A 24,958-nucleotide genomic window follows, 5' to 3' on the forward strand; every position below is an offset into this window, starting at 1 on the left:
AACTTACCTTAATGTTTATTGCAATTAATTTTTGTGTATTTTTACTGAAAAACAAGTGCCCCGAAAATGGTGAAAATGCCCCAAAAGTGTTTGGTCTACCATGCCGTGCCAAATTTCTAGAGAAATCACTAACTCTAACTAGACCATATGTCCTCAAACCAAATTTGTTATTTGCCCATTGTGAAGCCAATCTCCAACTCCGTAAGAGCATTTTTTGGACTTCAGTCCTTTATACTAGTATTTTTTACTTCTATTTCATGTTCTCTTCTTAAAACATTAGCAAATCTGAATTCAATTACCAATGTTCATTTTAAATTAATTTTGTGCTTAAATTTAAAACCAATTTCGGTTCAGTTAAGCACACTGTCCTATACTTGTATGCACACACCTCAAACATACAGCCTCTGTGTGTCCTAGTCAGGAGTTAATGGTTAGTTAATACAGTGGACCCATTCTCTGACCAGAGCTCGAAACGGCCTGTGGTCAGGTAGCCAAATGTGACCAATGTCCCGTTTGGGCGACTTAAATATTAAAATAATAATGGTGTTAGTCGCCGAAATAATATTATGTGGGCAATTTTCTTTAGAGGTATAACATATGAGCCACTATTATTATGTGGGCAATCTTCTTTAGAGGTATAACATATGAGCCACTATTATTATGTGGGCAATCTTCTTTAGAGGTATAACATATGAGCCACTATTATTATGTGGGCAATCTTCTTTAGAGGTATAACATATGAGCCACTATTATTATGTGGGCAATCTTCTTTAGAGGTATAACATATGAGCCACTATTATTATGTGGGCAATCTTCTTTAGAGGTATAACATATGAGCCACTATTATTATTTGTATTCCACATCAAAATCTTGTTCGTGGTTCTCTTGCCATAATTTGCAAACATCCATTATTACTTTTTGGGCCACCATTTTTTTTGCGAGTTTCAAGCCCTGTCTGACTAGGTTTTTTCCATCCCATCCAATGCACCACAATTGGTATATCAAAGGACATGGTATGTGCTATCATGTCTGTGAGAAAGTGCATTTAAAAAGCCCTTGCTGCTAATGGAAAAATGTAGCAGGTTTCCTCTAAGACTATTTATAACTAAAAATTACCTAATGTCCAACATGAAAATAGCCAATGATTAATAAATCAATATGCTCTAGTGGTGTTGTTAAACAAAACAAACTTTAAAACTTTTTTAACTTTAAACTTACATGCTGGATTATAAGCACAATGCTACCAAGATCATCAGTTTATCGTGAAATAATAATAGCAAGCCAAAAGATTGTTTTAATTTCTTCTTTTTAGTTCCTACATGCTGGATTATAAACACAATGCTACCAAGATCATCAGTTTATCGTGAAATAATAATAGCAAGCCAAAAGATTGTTTTAATTTCTTCTTTTTAGTTCCAACATGCTGGATTATAAGCACAATGCTACCAAGATCATCAGTTTATCGTGAAATAATAATAGCAAGCCAAAAAGATTGTTTTAATTTCTTCTTTTTAGTTCCTACATGCTGGATTATAAGCACAATGCTACCAAGATCATCAGTTTATCGTGAAATAATAATAGCAAGCCAAAAGATTGTTTTAATTTCTTCTTTTTAGTTCCAACATGCTGGATTATAAGCACAATGCTACCAAGATCATCAGTTCATCATGCAATGATAACAGCAAGCCAACAGATTGTTTTAATTTCTTCCTTTTAGTTCCTGGGGCCTATTTCACTAAAGATCGTAAGTTTACGTCTGCTACTAGCAGTTATACCGGCTGTGCGTTTACATGGGTTTGGCGTCTATTTCACGCAGAAAATTGCATCATTACGGAAGACGGAGCATTTTAAAGACAAAAGAAAATGAACTATGTGCATTTCTAACTATATTTGTTGTACTATAATAGTAATAAGAATTGTGGTTTAGTCGTAGATTTACATTTACGTGCAAAACTAGGATTACGATGGTTTGTGAAATTGGGCCCTGGTCTTTAACAGTGCTAATATTTATCATTATTTATGTATACAGTATATTCAGCACCAACACCAACCATCATCCAACTTGATGATTCTTCCAAAAATATTGCAAGCAGGTTATCAAATCTCAAAACTGTCCAACACATAAATCTATATCTGCCAATGGAGTGATCATCGTAATTCTAGATTGCTTTGAAAGTTTCGTTTTGCAGACAGATTATACTGGAATCATATTTCTGACTGTAACAGAATTGGCAAGCAGTAGATACACAACATACAGCTGCATAGCCATTTGGTTGTGTTCAGATGTGTGCAAGGACCAACATGGCAGACCTGTCTGGGAGATAAAGTATCACCATGACTCCACCTTTCATCACATCCTTATCTGGGGCCTCCTCGCTTAGGACTTGAAGATGGAGGTTTAGAAACACAAACTGCCAAGCTAGGGTTGGTTAAAAAATACATACAGAAACAATATATCTCTGAGGTTTGTATTAAGACAAAGTTTGGCCACTTTGAACAATGTCATTTCATTCAACTTATTTCTGTGCCTATACCCAATTAAGGTTCAAGCATGCTGTCCTGGGCATACACATCTCAGCTATCCAGGACAGTGGGTTAGTTATTAGCTGGTTAGTGGTTAGTGAGAGAGAAGAGGGTGTAGTGGCCTTGCACGTATCTATTCAGCCCTTAAGAAAACGCTCTGGGTTGGAGCCGGTACCGGGCTGAGAACCTTGTACCTACCAGCCTGTAGTCCGATGGCTTAACCACGACACCACCGAGGCTGGTTGAACAATGTCAGGGCTGGCTCTGCCACTCACCAAATTCGCGAATTGCGAATTTTAAGAATAGTTGGTGAATTTGATTTTAATTTGGCAAAACAAATGATGTAATGATTGATAATACGTTGTAAAATAACTGTAGGTTTTGCATTTTTGAGATAATCTGATGAAATGTTTTGATCACTGAGAGCTAGCCCTGAATGTGCAAATTTTACAAAGGTTCAGAAAGAAAGAAAGGAAAGTTTTATTTAACGATGCACTCAGCACATTTTATTTACGGTTATATGGCATCAGACATATGATTAAGGACCACACAGATATTGAGAGAGGAAACCCGCTGTTACCACTTCATGGGCTACTCTTTTCAATTAACAGCAAGGGATCTTTTATATGCACCATTCCACAGACAGGGTAGTACATACCACAGCCTTTGATATACCAGTTGTGATGCACTGGCTGGAATGAGAAATAGCCCAATGGGTCCACCAATGGAGATCAATCCCAGACCGACTGCACATCGAGCGAGTGCTCTACCACTGGGCTACATCCTGCCCCACAAAGGTTCAGAAACACACTGTAGGGAAAAGGATGGGAAAATGGCTTAAATTTAAAACAAAATCCCACAAATGTTAATAAATACAGTCATGGAAGAATGAATCTCCGAGGGTTGTAAAGACAGTTTGGCCACTTTGAACAATGTAAGAATTTTTACAAAGGTTCAGAATCACACTGTAGGAAAAATGACAGGAAAATGACTTTTTAAAAACAGATCAAATCTCACAAAAATGTTAAATGTAGTTAAAAGATTAAAAGCTTGGCTACTACAGAATGAAAGAAGATGAAAATGTGCTGTTTTTGTTTTCCACTGTATATATACTCTTCAAAAGAAGAAACGCAAAACCACATTGTCGTAACATTTGGAGAATTGATTTAATTATTGAATGGTGAGTCCGATAATTACCAAATGTTGCAGGATTGTTCACAATTCACTCTAGTCCATTGTGAGTAAGTGATAGGACACACCACCAAGGTCAAGGTCATCTGGAGTCAATACTGGGTGTGGCCTCCGCGTGTGTTGACAACTGCCTGGCACCGCCTGCCCATTGAAGCAACCAGAGTACGGATGACGTCCCGGGGGATGGTGGCCCACTCGGCCTGCAAGGCTGCTGCCAGCTCGGGCAGGGTCTGGGGCTGTGGTTGTCGCTGTCGGAGGCGTCGGTCCAACTCGTCCCATAGATGCTCAATTGGGTTCAAATCCGGTGATATCGATGGCCAAGGAAGGACATTAATGTTGTTGTTCTGTAGGAAAGCCGTTGTGAGACGTGCTGTGTGAGGCCTGGCGTTGTCATGTTGGAACACTGCGTTGGCGTTGGCCATAACTGGAACGATGTGTGGCCGGAGGATCTGGTCAATGTAGCCCTGTGCATTCAGGTTGCCCTGCACGTGGACCAGGTCAGTTCTGCCAGTGTGTGAGATGGCTGCCCACACCATGACACTACCCCCGCCGAATCTGTCCACTTCCTGCACGCAGTTTGCCGCATAACGTTCACCACGACGCCTATACACGCGACATCTTCCATCATGACGTCGGAGCAGAAATCGGACTCGTCACTGAACCACACCTGTCTCCATCGCAGTTGAGGCCATTGTCGATGAATCTGGCACCACTGCAGTCGGAGTCGACGGTGTTGTGGTGTTAAGATGACACCTCGAACTGGACGTCTGGCACGAATTCCTACCTCACGTAGGCGGTTCCGTACGGTCTGGTCGGATATCCTGCGCAAACCTGGTATTGCTGCGGCTGTGGAGGTGGCAGTAGTCAATCGTTCCCGAAGGTGGCGTACCCAGATGTAGCGGTCCTGCCCGGGGGTAGTGACCCGTGGTCGACTGGATCTAGGGAGGTCACGTGTTGATCCATGTTGCTGGTAACGGTCCCACAGTCTGGAGATGGTGCTTGGGGACACATGGAATGCCCTGGCAACGGCCGTTCTGGATTCGCCTGCGTCTAGTCGGCCGATGGCATTGTTTCTCTGCGGTTCACTGAGACGTGGCATGTCCTGGATTGTCAACTGTCGGCCAGATACAGAGGCCAGGCAAGCGACACCCTGCACTTTTATACTGTCGGTGTTCATGTTGCACGTGCAGACAACGCACGTGCAGTGGTGACATGGTTTGCACGTGGCTGCGTTTTTGCGAATATTCACATTTTGGAACTTTATTGTACAGTAGCTGCGTTTTATCGAATGTAACCGTGGGAATGTGTTTGGGACATGCAATGACCTTATATTCACAAAGCATGAACCGGTATGAAACATAAAATCGGAGTTATAACCCATTTGTACCCTTTTGCGTTTCTTTTTTTGAAGAGTATAGATATAGATATTGATAAAAATGTGGATTGTGAACCCCACCAGAGACCATTAGTTTGTTTTGTTTAACGACACCACTAGAGCACATTGACTTATTAATTATCAGCTGTTGGATGTCAAACATTTGGTAATTCTTACATATAATATTGGAGCAGAAACCTGCTGGACTTTTTCCATTAATACATGTAGCAAGGGATCATATATATGCACCATGCCACAGTTCATTATGAAATACACATGATGGAAGAATATTCTCTCTCTTGGCTGTTAAGACCAAGAACTTAGTAATATGGAGTAGCAGAATTTAATAAACATTCAGAATATTGATATACATGTATTAAGTCAATCTAAATTCTGTCCATACATAACAAATTAACCTTATGGTATATAATGTTATATTAATTTTAAAAAAGATAAATGATAATTATTTGTGTTTGCTTATTATCAGCTCTAATTTATATGAAGATGCAGAGAATATTTTGTTTTCAAAATCTTGATTAACAACATTTCTAATCAATTGAATTTTTTTTAATCAATTGAAAAATGATTAGCAATTACTGTTTAATGTCTTAAAATTGTGTAGCAATCTCTGAAACGTGCGTAGCGAATCGTGATGTGATACTAAACAACATGTTTCCCCGAGATGAAGTCACGACAATCCGTAATATGTTAGATTAAGTATCAATGAACCTTGTAAAAAATGTATCTTAACTTTAATTCATAGGAAGATGAATTAATGTCAAACTGGTAATACACATCACATGATGGTATCGGTGAATCGTGTATAAGTAATAAAGAAAAAGGTAAAGCAAACCAGACATGTTTACGGGTTACCAGAAAGTGTGTTTTGTTATTATTAGCTTTAATTTATATGAAGATGAATTCACATCAAACTACAATTTATTACCCATATGGTTAAAAATATCTTGGTACATATCAAAGTGATACGTCCCACTAGAACTTCAAGTGGGACGTATCACTTCAACGTCATATGATGACGTCATCGATTAGTGCACTATACCACCTTACAGGAACGTCGCTAAAGCTCGTGACAACTGAAAATTATTTCACTCAGGACATAAACATGATAAAAAAATTGAAGCTTGTTTAATATCCTATAATTATGTTACAAGATGATCAGTGAAGCTTGTATTTAAGTAATAAATAAAAAGTCAAAGCAAATCAGATTGTCCAGTGTTTTGTTATTATTAGCTTTAGTTTAACAATATGAAGATGATTTTACATCAAACTGCAATATACCGTACATGAACACAGGGGTTTCCCCAGAGCCATATAGCGTAGCATGCCATTTAAACGCTTTGTCTTATTTATCGATAAATAAATAATATATAGAGAATAATACATGAGTGGCCGTTAGATATCATTTATCTCACGAGTTGTTTTAAAATGCATTTAACGAGTGAAAGTGAGTTTGATATGTTATTAAACAACGAGTTGTGAGATAAATGCTATCTAACGAACACAAATGTATTATTCTATTCTTTACATATCCCCCCAAAAGATTTTAAGAGAATTTTAACATCTTTTTCGACTAAAAGTTATTTACAGCCGTTGCACTTGTAGCGAACTTATGTGTCACAAACACATCATTGTCAGGTTAACTATACGTCACAGTGTAATATATTTCCACTGTGTTGTTTTTCATTGGCTGCATGGCACTGTTGATCTGGTCATCGCCTGCTAGTTGTATGTCTTGAAATTGTTAACACACATACTTGTGTTAACAACCCATGTGTTATCAAAAACCATGCATGGTGTTCTCATCAATGGGAATGTAACAAAATAAAAAATAAATTTTTAATTAAATGAAAACATGATTTGCTGATTTGAAAGCAACACTAAACTGTTTTCAACCCACTACCCAAATCTGACTTATTTTGAATTCACTTGTGTTAAACTGATGCTAAAAATGTATGCACCTTAAAACAAATCCTGGGAAAAGGCATGGAACATTAGGGGCCATTCACATTTGTCAAACATTCACAACCAGATCAACCATATTCTTCAGTCTGTCTAGGATCAGTCACCGTCAGTTGGCCCATTGGACTATTTCTCATTTCAGCTAGTGCACCATGACTGATATATCAAAGGCTGTGGTATGTGTTATCCTGTCCGTGGGATGGTGCATATATAAAAGATCCCTTGCTACTAATGGAAACATATAGCAGGTTTCCTTTGTAAGACTATATGTAAAAATTACCAAATGTTTGACATCCAATAGCCTAGCTATGATTAATACACCAATGTGCTCTAGTGGTGTCATTAAACAAAACAAACTTTTAACTTTCTTCTTTGGTACCTCCCTCCCTCTGCCCTTCTGAAAGCATACCGGTACATCAAAAATGTTGATTTTGCAAGGAATATTTTATTAACCATGTTTTGTTTGTATTTAAAGCATTGGCTGACATTAAACCCCTTTCACATTAGCACGGTTTGTGGCCTATAGCTCTTACATGATGGTATCAGTCAACCGGTAATGGTTTAATGTAAGAAAAACATGCGTAAGTCATTGCGTTATCATTACCATTACTATCTGTAGCAGAACCGTCATCATCATCATTACCATCATCATCTTTTATTACCAACACACAAGGAAGTGCATGTACGAGAAATATGCATGTGTACACAGTATTAGCAACTGTGGAGGGATAAAAGACCAGGTGTGTTTTGACTCCGTTCTTTTGGTAAATGCATTCACAGCTAGGAAAACAAACAGTAACTGCCAAGGAACATCTATTTCCAAGTGTGCGCCAGTTTTCTTCACCAGATTCTCGCCAGTTTTCTTCACCAGATTCTTGGAACAGCCTCACAGTGGTATCGTTGCTGGAGTCGAAAGAATTAACAGACACATGTCTCGTTGGAGAGGGGAAAAAAAGAAAAGCGTTCGGAACTTGTTGAATGGGTTTTTCAACAAGCCAGGCCCCGCTCCAGCGCACTTCACAAACTGTTAACATGGGGTGTATGTTAGAAAGGCATTAAACCTTTCAAGGGTAGCGGAGCGGAAAAATGCTTTGAAGCCATGCTGAGAGGGTCTTTTGTTGCCACTGACAACCCCCCTACTCCAGTACATCTCAATTACACCCCATTTGGCCGGCTAAAGACCCAGTGAACAAACAGAGCTGAAATGATTCTGAAAGTTAAACCAACTGTTTGGCTCCGAACTGCACCAACCCTTTTGAGTTATTACCATTCACGGCCATTGTGCGAGTTGGTGATTTTGTTACCAAGTACAAGGTGTTAGGCGTCACATGTACCGTAGGACGTGCGTGAGTGAAAAAGCAGAGTGTTTGTTGAAATCCTGCCCATGTATAAGCCCCTCTAAGGTTTTTTTTTTTTTTAAACAATTGTTATCAGAGACCCAGAGCACATTGTTATTTTAACCTTGTAAAGATATTCAAAGATAAGGTTAGAAATCTCAGGGCTTTAGTGCCAGTAATTTTGTCCAATTTTGTCCGTCAGATCTAATTTGTGAATGTGACATACTGCGAACATGTCTTGTAAATAATTTTCTATAGGGCATACAAAGTATTACCTTTGATCATTGAGGTGCTACAGTTGAAAATTTGATGGTAATTTGAGCACAAATTCTGATCTACATGTACATGTACGATGATATAGGGTATGATGATATAGGGTACGATGATATAGGGTACGATGATACAGGGTACGATGATATAGGGTACGATGATATAGGGTACGTGTGTACATGTACATCCACATCTGCTCAAGCAGGTATCTCTATTATACAGCTACTTTTATTAGCAGGTGATTTTATTGTCTAACACAGTGAACACTGACTAGAAAGGGTGGGACGTGGCCCAGTGGTTAAGTACTCGCCTGATGCACAGTTGGTCTATGATTGATCCCCATCTGTGGGCCTATTGGGCTATTTCTTGTTTCAGTCAGTACACCACTACTGGTATATCAAAGGCTGTGGTATGAGCCATCCTATCTGTGGGATGGTGCAAACATTTTTTTTTAATAAAAGACCCCTATCTACTAAGGGAAAAATGTAGCAGGTTTCCTCTCTAAGACTATATCTCTAAATTACCAAATGTTTGACGTCCATTAGCCGATAATAAATAAATCAATGTGCTGTAGTAGTGCCATTAAATTTAACCATTAAGTTGGAAGGAAAGAAGGAATATTTTATTTAACGACGCACTCAACACATTTTATTTATAGTTATATGGCGTTGGACATATGGTTAAGGACCACACAGATATTGAGAGAGCAAACCCGCTGTCACCACTTCATGGGCTACTCTTTTCGACTAGCAGCAAGGGATCTTTTATATGCACCATCCCACGGACAGGATAGCACATACCACAGCCTTTGATATACCAGTCGTGGTGCACTGGCTGGAGCGAGACTATTAAGTTGGATTAAGATGTTATTTTTATTACGCTCGTCAAACATCGAACATAGTGAAAACTGACAAGTCTTAAACAGAAACTAGTTAGCTTGAATTTTAGCCCAGTGCATTTATTGCATTATGCCTTTTCATATCTGTGAGTGTTTCGCTTTCATCATATTGTTGAAGTCTCAATTATACAGACAAAATGTCAAGTTTTATGTTCTTTTTAACTTTGTTTCATTTCTTGAAGTTCACGGTTTTAAGACAAAGTCATTTGTTTTAATTCTTGTCTTACAAAAGGAAATGCTGTTGTATGACATATATAAGCTTGATATATATATACCTATAAATGTTACATTAAAGACATAAAGAGCATTAACACCCATGTTAAGACCTGCAATGTGCATGTAAATGTCAAACTTCTACAGTTAAATACTAGTATCTTGTCAACACTGCGGAACATCAAACTAAAAGAAAAAAGTTAGTTTTTTGTTTAACAACATCAGCAGAGCACATTGATTTATTAATCATCGGCTATTATCCAATATTATACATTTGGTAATTTTGACTTAGTCTTAGAGAGGAAACCTGCTACATTTTGCCATTAGTAACAAGGGATCTTTTATTTGCACCATCCCACAGACAGGATAGCACATACCACGGCCTTTGATATGCCAGTAGTGGTGCACTGGTTGGAATGAGAAATAGCCCAATGGGCCCACCGACAGGGATCTATCCTAGACTAACCGTGCATCAAGCAAACACTTTACCACTGGGCTACATCCCGCCCCAACATTAAATGAAGCAAAATATAGTTTTGTCAAAACTGAAGCCCACATAAGGTTCACACTGGGAATAGTTTTGTCAAAACTGAAGTCCACATAAGGTTCACACTAGGAATAGTTTTGTCAAAACTGAAGTCCACATAAGGTTCACACTGGGAATAGTTTTGTCAAAACTGAAGTCCACATAAGGTTCACACTGGGAATAGTTTTGTCAAAACTGAAGTCCACATAAGGTTCACACTGGGAATAGTTTTGTTTTAGCCAATTTCCAGATATCTAGAATATATTACAAAATGGTTAATTTATATTAACGAAATATTAAAAGTTGTAGCCACTTAGTATAAAAATGAGCAATTTGATGATTTGGCAATGGGCAGGGTGAGAAATATGAGAAAGTTCTTCGGTAGTTAAAAATAACTTTTGACTACTGACATGCAAAAGAACTTTAATGCAAAATAACTGTTTATAGGGCCAGCCGGTCAGGTATACATATAAGAGCAGTTACCAAAAAGAAACCACAATTATTGTAGTCATAGCTTGTATCTATAGACAGTATAGTGTAAACATTTAATTCTAAGAAAAAAGGAATGTTGGGTTGTAAAAACATAACCATACAAAAAGTACACCACCGAATCAATAAACTCAACACACCACAACTACAAAACTTTGACATGAGGAAATGCTATTTGGTGTGTTAAGCTACCTATACCATTCTCATCAGTAGAAATTATTTTTAATATTGGTTTTTAGTTGGTTTTTGTAAAAAAAAAACCCACCAAATCCTGGTTGTTTGTTTTGGGTTTTTTTGTTGTTGGTTGTTTTGTTGGGGGGTTCTGGGGGGATAGGGGGATTGGGTGGGAATGGAAGAGGAAAAAACCCCTTTATATTTTAGGATTGTTTCCTCAGTCTCTCCCCCCCCCCCCCCCCCCCCAACTACCAATTCAACAATGTAGCCGTAACATAACCAATTAGTCTAAGCATAACGAAGGGCTTGTTAATAACATAAAAAAATATATACCGGTATTTAAAAGTGCCCACTGTATATATACAGCTAGTTTATTTGCCTCGTTTAAAATCTTAATTACTCTATCAACCCTGTTCGATATGAACAGTTGTTTTTTGTTCGGCCCAGACTCTCGTCCAAGACAGAGAGTAAATATTTGTATGAGCTAACTAAACTGAATCCCATCTACAACACTACTCTGTGTGATTCAAATGTAACTATATGCCGCCATAACCAAAATATTTTGTTTCTTCATCAGCTGGTCTTTGAACAAATACGTAACAGTATAGAGTTTGGAACAGTATGTGTTTGTAGCATTGGATAGTTTGTTAAATTAGGGCTGTTCTACAAATTATTACAGGGACAGGGAAAAATTAGTAAGATTTTTTAATATCTACTGCTCATGGAGTAAAATTGAATAACTGGTGACCATCCATAAAATACTGAAATGTAATATATATCATTGGTGGAAAGGATGTACTTGTAGGGTACCTTCACATACACTGTACAACCTAAGTTACTTCATCATGCATAAAAAGAAAATATTCAGAATAGTCAGAATTAACAAATGTTTAACATCCAATAGCCAATGATTAATTAACCAATGTGCTCTAGTGGTGTCATTAAACAAAACAAACTTGTTTTCATCATGCAGATATACAAAAATAGATTCTTAATACTAACATTGCATTAAAAAAAATGTGTCTTAACCAGCAAGCATAAAAAAATTACTTAAAGTTTATTTAAAGTTTATATTAATTTTGTTAGGTTTTTAACTTTCATTTCATGAAATTTTATAATATAAGTTTTAGTTTAAGTGTTTTAGTTCTAAAACATGTATTGGTTAGATTAAACTTTGTGCGTAAACTTAATTTTAAAATCTAAATGGGTCACACAGATTGCACTGGTTTTTGTAATATTAATGTTATTATGTACTGTACATACATTTGCACATATACAGATTTCGACAGAAAGTCAAGATATAATCCTTAATTCATTATCAAAAACAAAGAAAGAGTACTTTTGTTTTCTTATTCTTTTTTTTTACAAATAAAACAAGTACCGTACAAAAAATGTACTTGGCAAAATAATTAAGTCATATAAAATACAGTTTATTATCAAACAGCTGTCAACAGATGGTACTTATGAAGTCAACCAATCTGAGCACAAACATTCTCGTCAGGCTAGCAGTGATCGTGGTAAAAGTGTCTACAAATATGTATGATAGGAAATGAGCTGAAAGCTGCATTATCATTTAATGTCGGTCCTCCGAGCCCTGATTGCAAGAATTATAGGATTTTCCAGCTCAAGATGCCACCAAACTGACATCGCGGAACTCCGCGCGCCCGATAGGTACAGCATTACCCGACCTCAAACCTGTAATTGTGTAAGTTTCCGTGAAAGGAATATTGACGTGTGAGGTTATCCGCAATTTGCCAATATTGCTCTCATACATACGAGTAAAATATTGGTAATGGACGTCTATTGACTGTTTCGCTGAACCTACTAATGTATATTATACTGACCAGTAGACAGAATATGTCAATGTAATACTGTTAATGTCGTACGTATTGATAGAAACATCGCCAGTTGCAATCGACTACATCTATCAAATCAGCAGACATTTTTTAACACTCTGATGCTGCCGTGGCCTCTTTGTCCATTATGTGGTAGAAGTATTAACGGTATACATGTACCGGTCAACTTGGCCATTGCTGATTTCACTGCTCGGTCCATTTCTGAATAACATCTGCCCGTGTTGAAATCAACACATTCACATCAGTAGCAAGAATTTGACTTGTGGTAAGCAGGAAATGGGGCGGGATTTAGCCATATGGTAAAGTGCTCGACTGACATGCGGTCGGTCAAGGATCGATCCCTGTCAGTGGCAGGGATAGCTCTGGCAATCACCATATTCACCAACTGCGAATTTTCAAAACAGTTGATGAATTTTATTTTCATTTGGCGAATAAATTTCATTTAATATTTATTTTATTTGAAAATAACTGTGTTTTTTTGCAATTATTGAAATTTAAATAGATGATTTAGTGAACATTTCTGCTCACCCAGAACTAGTCGTGAGTGGGTCCATTGGGCTATTTCTCGTTCCAGCCAATACACCAAGACTGGTATATCAAAGGCCATGGTATATGCTATCCTGTCTGTGGGATGGTGCATATTAAAGATCCCTTCCTACTAATGGAAAAATGTAGTTGATTTCCTCTCTAAGACTATATACATGTCAAAATTACTAAATGTTTGACATCCAGTATCTGAATAAATCATTGTGCTCTAGTGGTGTCCTTAAACAAAACAAACTTTAACAGGAAATTTATACAGACTTACATTGTAACTCAAATGAAAGGAATGTTAGATTCATTTTAACAGCACTTCAGTACATTTTAAACCAAAGCAATTTGATGTATATGTACTGTCATGTCCACTTGGTTTAGAGTATGACAGATGATATATGACAGATGATAAAGTTGGTGCTGTTGTACCTACTAAATAAATTTGAAAAATATATAAAGACGAGCAATATATTTTCTGTTACCTGAATTAAAATGTGTTGAGCATGCTGCAGGGCTCATCCTGCACATTGCCAAATTAGTTAATTGCTAATTTTTATACAAAGTGGCATTGCCAAATTAGTTAATTGCTAATTTTTATACAAAGTGGCTACAATATTTAGTCTTTGGTTAATAAGATATTCCTTAAATTACCCACATTTTAAGTGTTTTCTTGGAAATCCTATACTACATGTATATCTGAAAATTAGCTACACAAAAATTCCTTCCCGGCCTGGAGCTTATAAAATTTTTAAGTCTAGTCTCGAGACTCTAATGTCGTGACAACGCTATATAAATTGTAAGCGTGTGACGTCATTTCAAATTGAGTTTGGACTCTATAAAAGTTTTATAAGCACGGCCCCTGGTGTTGTTAAATAAAATATTGCTTTCTTTCTTTTGTTACAAGCCATCCTCTGAACAAAACTGATCTGATGTAACCCAACACACCATTTGAGAAATGAATCAGCAGACGTTAATTTTTATTAATTATCAGATTGACGGATATGGAGGTGGGGGGGAGGGGGGTAGTAAAACTTTTATGACTGTATAAAAACGCATAATGTGTCTGGTTGATTGTTTTTATGACTCATTTGTAGTAGTTTGCTATAACAATGAACAAAAATAAAGAAATTGTAAGGTTGTTCTTATATCGTAATGATAGCATAATACTTATTCTTTGAATCAATAATGGAAAATGGACAAGTTCTTCCCCAGTGCAAAAAAATTAAAATATAGACTATTTTTCTATCCATAAGGATTATATATATATCTATATGCTTTCAGAAGCATCATAATTCTGACTGAATGTCTGAATTCCAACTGAACTGCTCATGGGACTAACAACTGCCCTATCTGTACAACACTCGGCAGAAATCACATTTGTAATAAACAAGAGTCAATCTTGTTATCACTTTGCAGAAGTTTCGTCCATTAGACAAATTGAGTGAAAATCTCACTTTTATGAGTGATGTAAAATATCAATATTATCTTGGCCATTTCCAGCTTCGTGACGGAACTCCCACAAGCAGCGTCCACACACGGATACATACACATTTTCACCGGCAGCTGTTTGCACAGAGATTTCACGCGATGTCGCAAGTGACCATTTCAGAAGCTGGACATGCCTCCGTCATTGATTAGGGACAAACACTGGAGGAATGTCAAAAGCCAACATGTACAACATACAGATCATGCATGTGTAAACTGGAGATGATGAACGTAACAGCATTAATATGGTAGTCCTTTTTCATCCATTAGTCATCACAGTCACCAGAGTAGTCGAGAATGACAACATTTGGGAACTGGAACCACCAGCTTCAGTTGTATAATGGTTACGCCATTGGTCTTTAGGCTGCATGGCTAAGAGTCAAACTGGGTTCACATACTGCTACCAGCTCCCACTCATACAAAAGGCAACAGGATTTAGCTCAGTCGGTTGAGTGCTCGCTTGAGGTGCTTGCATCGCAGGATCGAACCATCTCGGTGGATCCATTGAGCTGCTTTGGTTTTTTCTCGTTCCATCCAGTGCACCACAACTGGACAAAGGCTGTGGTATGTGCTTTCCTGTCTGTGGGAAAGTGCATATAAAAGATCCCTTGCTACATTAGGAAAAATGTAGCAGGTTTTCTCTGATGACTACGTGTCAGAATTATCAAATGTTTGACATCCAATAGCTCATGATTAATTAATCAATGTACTCCAGTGAAGTGGTTAAACAAAACATACAAACATTAAAATAGAGAAAAATTTGAGGAAAGCTGCTACATTTTTTAAATTAGTAACAAGGGATCTTTTAAACACACTTTCCTACAGACAGGAAAACACATACCAAAGCCTTTGACCAGTTGTGGTGCACTGGTTGGAATGAGAAAAAAAACCACAATCAGTTAAATGGATCCATCAAGGTGGTTTGATCCTGCGACGCAAGCACCTCAGATGAGTAATAAACCGACTGAGCTAAATCTCGCCCCCATTACTTGTTAATGGTTAGTGAGAGAGAAGTTAATAACCATACACATCCACTATTATCCATTAAATTAAGTGCATTGTATGAGTGGAAGGAGGCGAGATTTAGCTCAGTCGGTTGAGTACTCGCCTGAGGTGCTTGCATCTCAGGATCAAACCACCTCGCTGGATCCATTCAACTGACTGGGTTTTTTTCTCTCATTCCAATCAGTACACCACAACTGTCCAGGACAGTCATTTAGAAGGTTGATGTGTGTACCAATCATAACATGTTTAAATGTTAAATGGATATAAGCACAAAAATCATGTTAAAAGAACTGGAACCCCATCCTAGAGTGTACTTTTGGGGCCTTTGAGAAATACCTTTATAGTTTATATCTAGTGTAAAACAAAACAGTTCCTTTATTCTACTAATGCATATGTTTATACCAGATTGAACACTGACAACCTCACCCCAATGTCTCCCATATTAGTGTCACACCCATACCATGTACCCCCTCCATTACACACCCACATTGATCTTCCCTACTAAATTCCTTTTCTGATTGATATTTACCCAGAATGTTCCCCATTCCAGTGTCAGCCCCATACCAGTGTCCCTACTAATACACACTAACTAGATGATTTCCTACTGAATTACATTACTGCATGATGTGTATCTGGATAGAACAACGACACACTGATACACTGACACACACACACCTGCAACAATGTCTCCCATATAGTATGTATACCAGTATCATACCCATACCAATCCCTGGATCCCAACAGCATTTTCCCTCTGAATTCCTTTACTATATGATATGTATCCAGACTGAACACTGACATACACACCAATGTCTCCCAAACCCATATATACCAATGTTACACCTATACTCCCCCTCCCCCCCCCCCCATTACACCCCCTACTATTCTTGCCCACTTAATTCCATTACTGCCTGATGTTTATCCAGTACGAACACTGGTGCAACCACCCACACCAATGTATTCCAAACCCACATATACCAATGTTACACCTATACCTCCCCCCCCCCCCCCCATTACACCCCATATTCTTGCCCACTGAATTCCATTACTGCCTGATGTTTATTCAGTATGAACACTGGTGCAACCACCCACACTAATGTATTCCAAACCCATATATACTAGTGTTACACCTATACCCCCCCCCCCCCCCATTACACCCCCTATTCTTCCCCACTGAATTCCATACTGCCTGATGTTTATTCAGTATGAACACTGGTTCAATCACCCACACCAATGTATTCCAAACCCATAGAGATACAAATGTTACACCTATACCAACCTCCCTCCTTCCCATCACACACTCCCTATTATTCTTGCCCACTGAATTCCATTACTGCCTGATATTTATCCAATATGAACACCGGTTCAACCACCCACACCAATGTATCCCAAACCCATATATATATATATATATATATATACCAATGTTACACTTATACCAACCCCCCTCCTACCCATCACACCCCCTACAATTCTTCTCCATGGAATTCCATTACTGCCTGATGTTTATCCAATATGAACACTGGTTCAACCATCCACACCAATGTATCCCAAACCCATATATATATACCAATGTTACACCTATACCAACCCCCCTCCTACCCATCACACCCCCTACAATTCTTCCCCACTGAATTCCATTACTGCCTGATGTTTATCCAGACTGAACACTGATGAGATTTGTACTGTTGTGTAAGACAATTACCCACACGGTGGTGGACTAATGGCTTTCTGAGACTTGATGCCCTCCAGACTACTCTGGTCCCCTGTGTAAACAACGGTGGCACCTTCAGCAACCTCTTTACTTCCCAACCACAGGTGATCCACGGGGGATGAACACTATACACCCCATCTGTGGCCGATTACACGAGCAAGTCAACATGAGCAGTAACAACATGTCCAACAGAGATGAGCCCAATCAATTCTGACAGGACAAAAACCTTGGACGGAGAACAACGTCCTAGGTGGAACAAGGCTAATTTTATCAGACTATATAGACTTCTTTGACAGTTCTCCGATGGTTCCCTTCCAAGAAAACCAATCTTGCTAACCAGCCACTAATGGACAATTATGGTTATTCACTTGGCATGTGTTTCCATTATGATGCAGAATAATTTTTCCTTTCCTTTCCTTTCCGGTTTTTTTTTTTGGGGGGGGGGGGGGGGGGCGGGTTTTGTTGGTGTATGTACATGTGTATAGATGCATGGTGTACTTCCAGGACAAAATTGATCTAATGAAATACAAGAGGATCAGACATCTTGAGCTGATGGGATTGTTTTATTGGTGCAAATGGCAACACTTGATCTAGGGCTTACAAGAAACATATGTCAAACTATGCACACTTGTATGTGGTAATGATTCATCTCACGTGTAAAATTACAGTTGTTAACTCAGGAAATTATCACTCTACCATGACTTATAAATTACATACAGGTACAAGTACTACTTTCATGGATTTTTAAAGGATATTTTAGTCAATTGTGCTCCTGCTGAAAATGTTTGAGAAAGTTACCAGCCCTAGCATTTATCAGGTTCTTGCATGTGAATACAACCCATGCAATTTAGAAAATGTCCACCACAAACCTAAACATGCTGTGGGAAAAAAAATATTCCACAGCAAAAAATGTTCTGCAAACAATTAAAATTCCACAGCACTGCCGATAGCCATGGACAATTGCTGGGATTGAAATATATATACATCAGAAATATAGAACAAGAAAATAATAATTCAGTCATTTATGAAACATCTTAAAATACAAATTCTTCAAAGAATCGACAGACATGAAGTAATGAAATTGAATCAGCTAACTTCAGCAGAGCTACATACATGTATAAAAAAATGTTTATGAAACACAAAATAAAATTAAAAATAAAGATATACAATGACCATATGCACAGGTCTCTACTTCTATTACCCACACTGATTAAAAAGTTTAAGTGCTGGGGATTGTCATTAAATAAACACTCCTTCCTGTGAGAAGCACTTAAAATATAAATTATTAAACAAATGCCAGATGCACAGTGCAATGACATCAGCTGTTCAGGGCTGCTCCAGAATTGATCACCTGGGTGAGGTGGGGGTGGGGGTGGGTCTTAGACAAAAGGATATTTTTTGTATACATACGTCCTACACAATAAAATTTAATTTAACCCAATAGCCAAGAGAATAAGAAATAAAATCAAGATCCATCAGTCATAAAATACTAATTACAATATCTCCTATCTTCCCCATTTGATCTAGAAAGAGTCTTACAGCTTAAAAACTATAGCCACTAAAAAGTTTAACAGTACAGTGAGTTTTTGGGGTGGTTTCAAAAAAATTGTAAGGGCAGGTGAAAGGAAGGTGAAAGGAAAGTGAAATAAATTATGATGTACAGTGTGTGCAAACAGATCTGGGAGCCGTGTCAATTTGTCCATCACTTAATCCGTACATCAACGTGAGCCTAAGACAATGTATCACTGTGTGAATCCCTGGACAGTGTTGAGGTGAGAACCTCAAGCCCAGGGAGAGAATCATGAGTGTCACAACTTAATCTATGCATTATGCTGGCATTAAAGGGGTTAACACACTTCCCTGGCAAATTAAAACCTGGGAAAGGACGTTAATTGCAGCTCATCTGAGAAATGAAAACAGGAATTGTGTTTCAAAAACAATTTAGGACTGGATGTCATTTGTTAAAGCACAATCATGGTTCTATATGCATGAATTAAAAGTGGAAAGTGTTACATTGTATTATCAACCCCAGACAATACCTTCCTTTGAAGTTGCAGTCTCAAGAATATTTTTTATTATTTAAAAACAATTTAGGATTGGATGTCATTTGTTAAGAGCACAGTGATGGTTCTAGATATATTATTTGAAGTGGAAAGTGTCACATTGTATTATCATCCCCAGATAATAGGTTCCTTTGAAGTTGAAATATCAAGAATATTTTTATTATTTAACCATTCAGATTATATCATTCACATTATTTTTCTTCCCGTGACTCGCAGTCTTCAACATCCTTTAAATGCATTTAGAAGCTAGGTCACATAAAAAAAATATTACATATAATTTTTCATTAGTAGGACTTAAAATTAACGAGGGCACCAATGGCAATTGCCACAGCTGTGGTATAAATTGCCGTAGGTCATGGGTTTTACTGATGACAGGTTTTTTGCCACTAGATAAAAATCACTGTCATTGGCAGAGGCGTGATTTTTTTTCTTTTAATTTTAGCAAATTTCTTTTCCAATTCTCACACTTCTTCCATTTCTGTCACATTTTGATAACATGTAGCGAGTGTCAAGTGATGATAATCCAAGTACTAAAAATTAATTGAAATGAAAATCTCTTATACATATTTATGGATATCTTCACAAGTCACGGTACCATTTTGTAATGTAGTATATCGGTACTTTGGTTTGCAAACATGATTTATTGATATGCCCAAGTTTATTTAACGTAAATTATGTGTTAAAGTTTTAATGAGTTAGGTGATTTTGTCAGGTTTATGAATGACAAAAAACAATATTTTGAAAACATTGAAATGGACTGAACCACAAATGGACTATTGTACAATCAACTCAAATTTGAATGCATATACAATAAAGTACTCTTATAAGAAACTAGAAGGGACCATGATAGTGAGTTCGTTATACACATTTGCATACGTTGGCTACTAATGTGTAGGGAGATGAAACGGGACTTTATGGTTCGTTCTATGCAGTAGTTCCTTCTAAGCATGTTCATTATAAGTGTACTTTACTGTACATATATATTTTTTTATGAAGTTAACATTGTTTCAGCAGGCAAGTGAAACATACACCAATAAATAGTTCTTTGTAGATTTTGTAGCATATGAAAATGTTACATGTCTTTTATTAAAATATTATTCAGGGCTAGCTCTGTGTGAGCAGAAAAATTCATCAAATTACCTGTTAAATAATTTTAAAATGTTTTGCAGAAACCTGGGTGGGTAATTTTTTTTTACAAAATATCAATTATTACAAGGAATTATTAAGCCAAATTAAAATAAAAGTTGTCATTTCTTTTTAAAATTCGCAATTGGTGAATATGGAGAGTGCCAGAGCCAGCCCTGTTATTAATGTCTTAATTAGAGTGGTTCTTGGTCAACAGATTAATCTTTTGTACTTTGGAGAAAGAAAAAAACGAGTTTAAATTTAGTTTTTCGTTCTACCATCTGAGCTACATCCCACCCAAAACGCTAACAAAAAATCCACACAGAAAAGCAGAATTCCAATATTAATCACTGAATTCCGTATTTGTGTTCAATTTTACCGTATCATAGAAAATTAATCTCTAATCATCACAAGATATATAATTCATGATGAAGATAAACTTGCATATGCTTGATATACATGTATACATTATTCACTAGCAAAAATGTTAATCAAATAAAATTACATCGTGGGAGTTGTTTCAGACGAAAAAATTATTTTTGTTCTATTGAGAAAAAATTTAGGCCTATATCAGAAACATGAAAATTCATTCACAGGAGTCGGGACGCAGCCCAGTGGTAAAGCACCAGCTTGGTGTGCGGTCAGTCTAAGATCCATTATGTGGTAGAAGTATTAACAGTATACATGTACCGGTCACCTTGGCCATTGCTGATTTCACCACTCGGTCCATTTCTGAATAACATCTGCCTGTGTTGAAATCAACACATTCACATTCAGTAGCTATAGATGTGTGTGGTAAACAGGAAATGGGGCGGGACGTAGCCCAGTGGTAAAGTGCTCAAATGATGTGCAGTCAGTCAAGGATCCATCCCTGTTGGTGGGTCCATATTGCGCCATTTTTAGTTTCAGCCAATGCACCACCCCATGGGCATAAATAGTTTTTAAATGGTGAGAAATGTATCTACATTAATGACAAAAACATGAGTTTGTAAAAAGTTGTTTTTGCATTAGGAACTTTCTTATCTTATAAGAATGAGAAAACAAAATAGCAGATTTAAAACTAGTTGTGTCCAAATTTTGCATCACTTTGTTATAACATGGGGAGGTGATAAGTACTGCAGTTTCATTAATTAATTAATTAATTTATAAGATAATGTCACCAGATTATCTAATTTGTTTGATACATGTATGCAGACCTACATGTAAGTGTAATTTATTTTATCAACAGTATTCATAATTTTGCCTAGCCCAAGTGAATGTTAAAGGGACTGCAATAAAACTAAATAATGACTTAAGTTTTGTTTACTAGGCTATCTATTACACACTTTTAATTTAAAATATTTATCTTGGCCATTTATAATAAATAGCTCTTTTTTATAATAACTTTTACACTTCTAAAAACTGAAGTAATTCAGGTCCATACTATGGGCCATAGTGATAGCAAAGTTAGTTTTGTTTTGGTTGGCGTTTTTTTGTTTTTCTGTCTTGTTGTTTTGTCTGTTTGATTTAATTAGTTCAAAATGTTTATATATAATTTAAATGAATATTTGCTGTTTAAAAGTCCACCATTTTTAAAAAGTGCTTCACCCACCTCCAATTTGAAATTCTGATATACATGTTTACAATATAAATAGAATCCAAAAGATAGTTCTACATTGTATAAAATACATTTTTATAACAAAATAATAGTATGTACACTTTTAAACTAAAACTTTGTAACAAAATGTAGCATGTACCGTATATAGCACATTGTTTAAATTAACCATACACTGTTAATAATAAAATATTCTAGTACATGTATTTACCTGTATCTACACTTTTAAATTATGGTTATAATATGAATATTTTGTATTGTTATCCATGCAGATATCGTGTGTAATTAATAAAATGTTGTTAATCAAATTAAAAAAGCTAATTAACACTATCATGAACAGACATGGCAAAAAAATGTTGACTGAGATCAAGGGCGGAAAGCAAAGTTTCTAGGCGGTTCTGGGGTATGCTCCCATGTAAAATTTTGAAAACTAGATGTCCTGAAATGCAATTTCCTGTATTTTACAAATAAAATTCATCTCTGCCGTAAGATTTACTACCAATAATATTTTTTATTGAAAATTATGGGGGGGGGCTAAAGACCCCCCCACCCCCCCTCTGCCAGACTAATGAATGCATAGATCTTTACTGTATACCTTAACTATGTTATACAGATATTAAAGCTGTACAATCATAACACTGATGTAATACAATGTATAGTCACTATACTTTATAACATTATGTATGTACATTGTAGATACTTGCATAACTAATGATAACTTAAACCATGTCTGATGACAGGTCATTATTCTATGCAATGGGCCTTTACTAATGCTGTTGACATGATGTAACAGATGGATGATGAACCTAGATGAAGAAGTCATGACACGATAATAGACTTGCTGATACAAATTTATACAATTTTAAGAAAGTAATTTTATTTGTATAAAAAGTTTATAAGATTTCCCTAGAAAATTATAAAAAAAATTAAAAAGTAATTTTATTTGTATTATAAGAAAATATATAAGATTATTATTAACCCCCCCCCCCCCCAAAAAAAAATAATTTACATTTAATCTTGCATAGATAACCTTTTCCCCTGAATGATTTGTGAACACTTTAATAAAACTCCTATCCATTTAAAAAGTTAGGTGTGTTTTTGTTTTGTTTTTTTATATATTTATTTTTAATTTTTTGTTTTTAAATGTAATATATTTGAATTTTGTTTAATGTTTGTTGCAACTTAAAAAAAAAATTCAAATATATATATTTAGCCAGTAATATTTAAAAAATAAAAACAATATACAAATGCAACATGAAAGTAATTAACAGTGTTTTATTAGAATAAATTTTTTAAATAATAAAACTAATAATTAAAGTTCCCTGAACATTGGCTCCATCCATGCGTGTCGGAGTCGCGTGCTGTTTTGTATATTACTCAGTGATGAGCCGCTCGCCATGTGAACGCCAAACCAATTAAAGGGGTGCCGAGACCACCGAACTGGGCTTCGTCTAAACAAAGACGATCGGTGTGGGTTTATGCCGCGCATTAATCAATGCTCGTCGAACTTTTCCTTATTTATAATGCAATAGAAAATAGCCCTGCTTTATAGTTTTACATGCTGGACAAGGCAGGTTCCTACAAGGAGAGAAAAAAAAAAAAAAGCGCATGGTTTTGTCAATATTTACTATCATGTCGGTGTCAAAATGCAAGCAGAGTGTGTGTCACTGAATTGTCGCCGGCGATTTTGAATCCGTGACCAAACCCTTTGGGAAGTGGGTTAATATTTGCATAAAATCGATATAAAGAAACGTGCTATATTTCCGCTTCTTGTATTCTATGGATCGTAAAAGATACATTTTTAGTTAATTTTATTTCAGCGCAAATATTCATTGACATCATTGATGGCATTGTTTCCGCACACACAAAAAAGGCGTCTGCTATAGCCTACCGATGGAAAAACGATGTTAGGGTACCTACGGAAAACGGCTGGGTCATAATATTTGAACAGTTTAATCTAACGATACTGTACTTACACGTCTGTGTTCTTTTGCTCTGAGATTCGCTGAGCAGTAAGGAAAAAATCCAGAAGAAACTCGCTGATTGTAAAATCCAGTCATGGCTGTGCGCCATGATGGGTTACTATTCAACAAACCACTTCCGGTAAAACCAGCGCCCTCTGTAAACAACGAAGGTCACGTGCAGGTGTCCGATATCACACCAGCGAACGTTATCGAACTGACAGTGATAAATGCGATTTTGAAGGGAAACATATTATAGGAATCGACAGGAGTTGTGTATAACTGAGCACACTGATCCACAAACAGGAAAAAAAATTATTAAAAATAATAATAATTCCTTTCCTTTTATTGTCAGTTCGAAAGGTTCAATTCCACAAGAATTAATCACGAACTAATAAAAATAATCTTTATAACATTTCCAACACAAACAGATGTATAGAATTTAATCCAGCGAACAGTAGCAGAACATTAAAAAATAATAATAATAATAATAATTTGTCTAATCAATAAGAAATAAGTGTTTTATATTTTTAAAAACCCAACAAGTAAAAACTGTTATATATCCGGCAGATGTCTGCTCTGTGTGTTTCGCTTAGCCTTACAGCAAGAACTGTGAAATGTTTATCGCTGATAGAACTGCGCGCG

General features: G+C 36.6%; 1 protein-coding gene across 1 annotated transcript in view; it reads right to left on the minus strand.

Moving 5' to 3' along the window:
* LOC121389015 overlaps nt 1-24,574 on the minus strand; it is a 210,918-nt gene extending 186,344 nt beyond the window's left edge. The window contains exon 1 of the mRNA XM_041520607.1: nt 24,329-24,574. Coding sequence (XP_041376541.1) covers nt 24,329-24,425 — 97 coding nt within the window. The 5' untranslated portion in view covers nt 24,426-24,574. The remainder of the gene's footprint in view (nt 1-24,328) is intronic.
* Nucleotides 24,575-24,958: the final 384 nt, after the last annotated feature.

This window comes from Gigantopelta aegis, chromosome 14 (assembly GCF_016097555.1).
Source record: "Gigantopelta aegis isolate Gae_Host chromosome 14, Gae_host_genome, whole genome shotgun sequence".
NCBI classification, from domain to species: domain Eukaryota; kingdom Metazoa; phylum Mollusca; class Gastropoda; order Neomphalida; family Peltospiridae; genus Gigantopelta; species Gigantopelta aegis.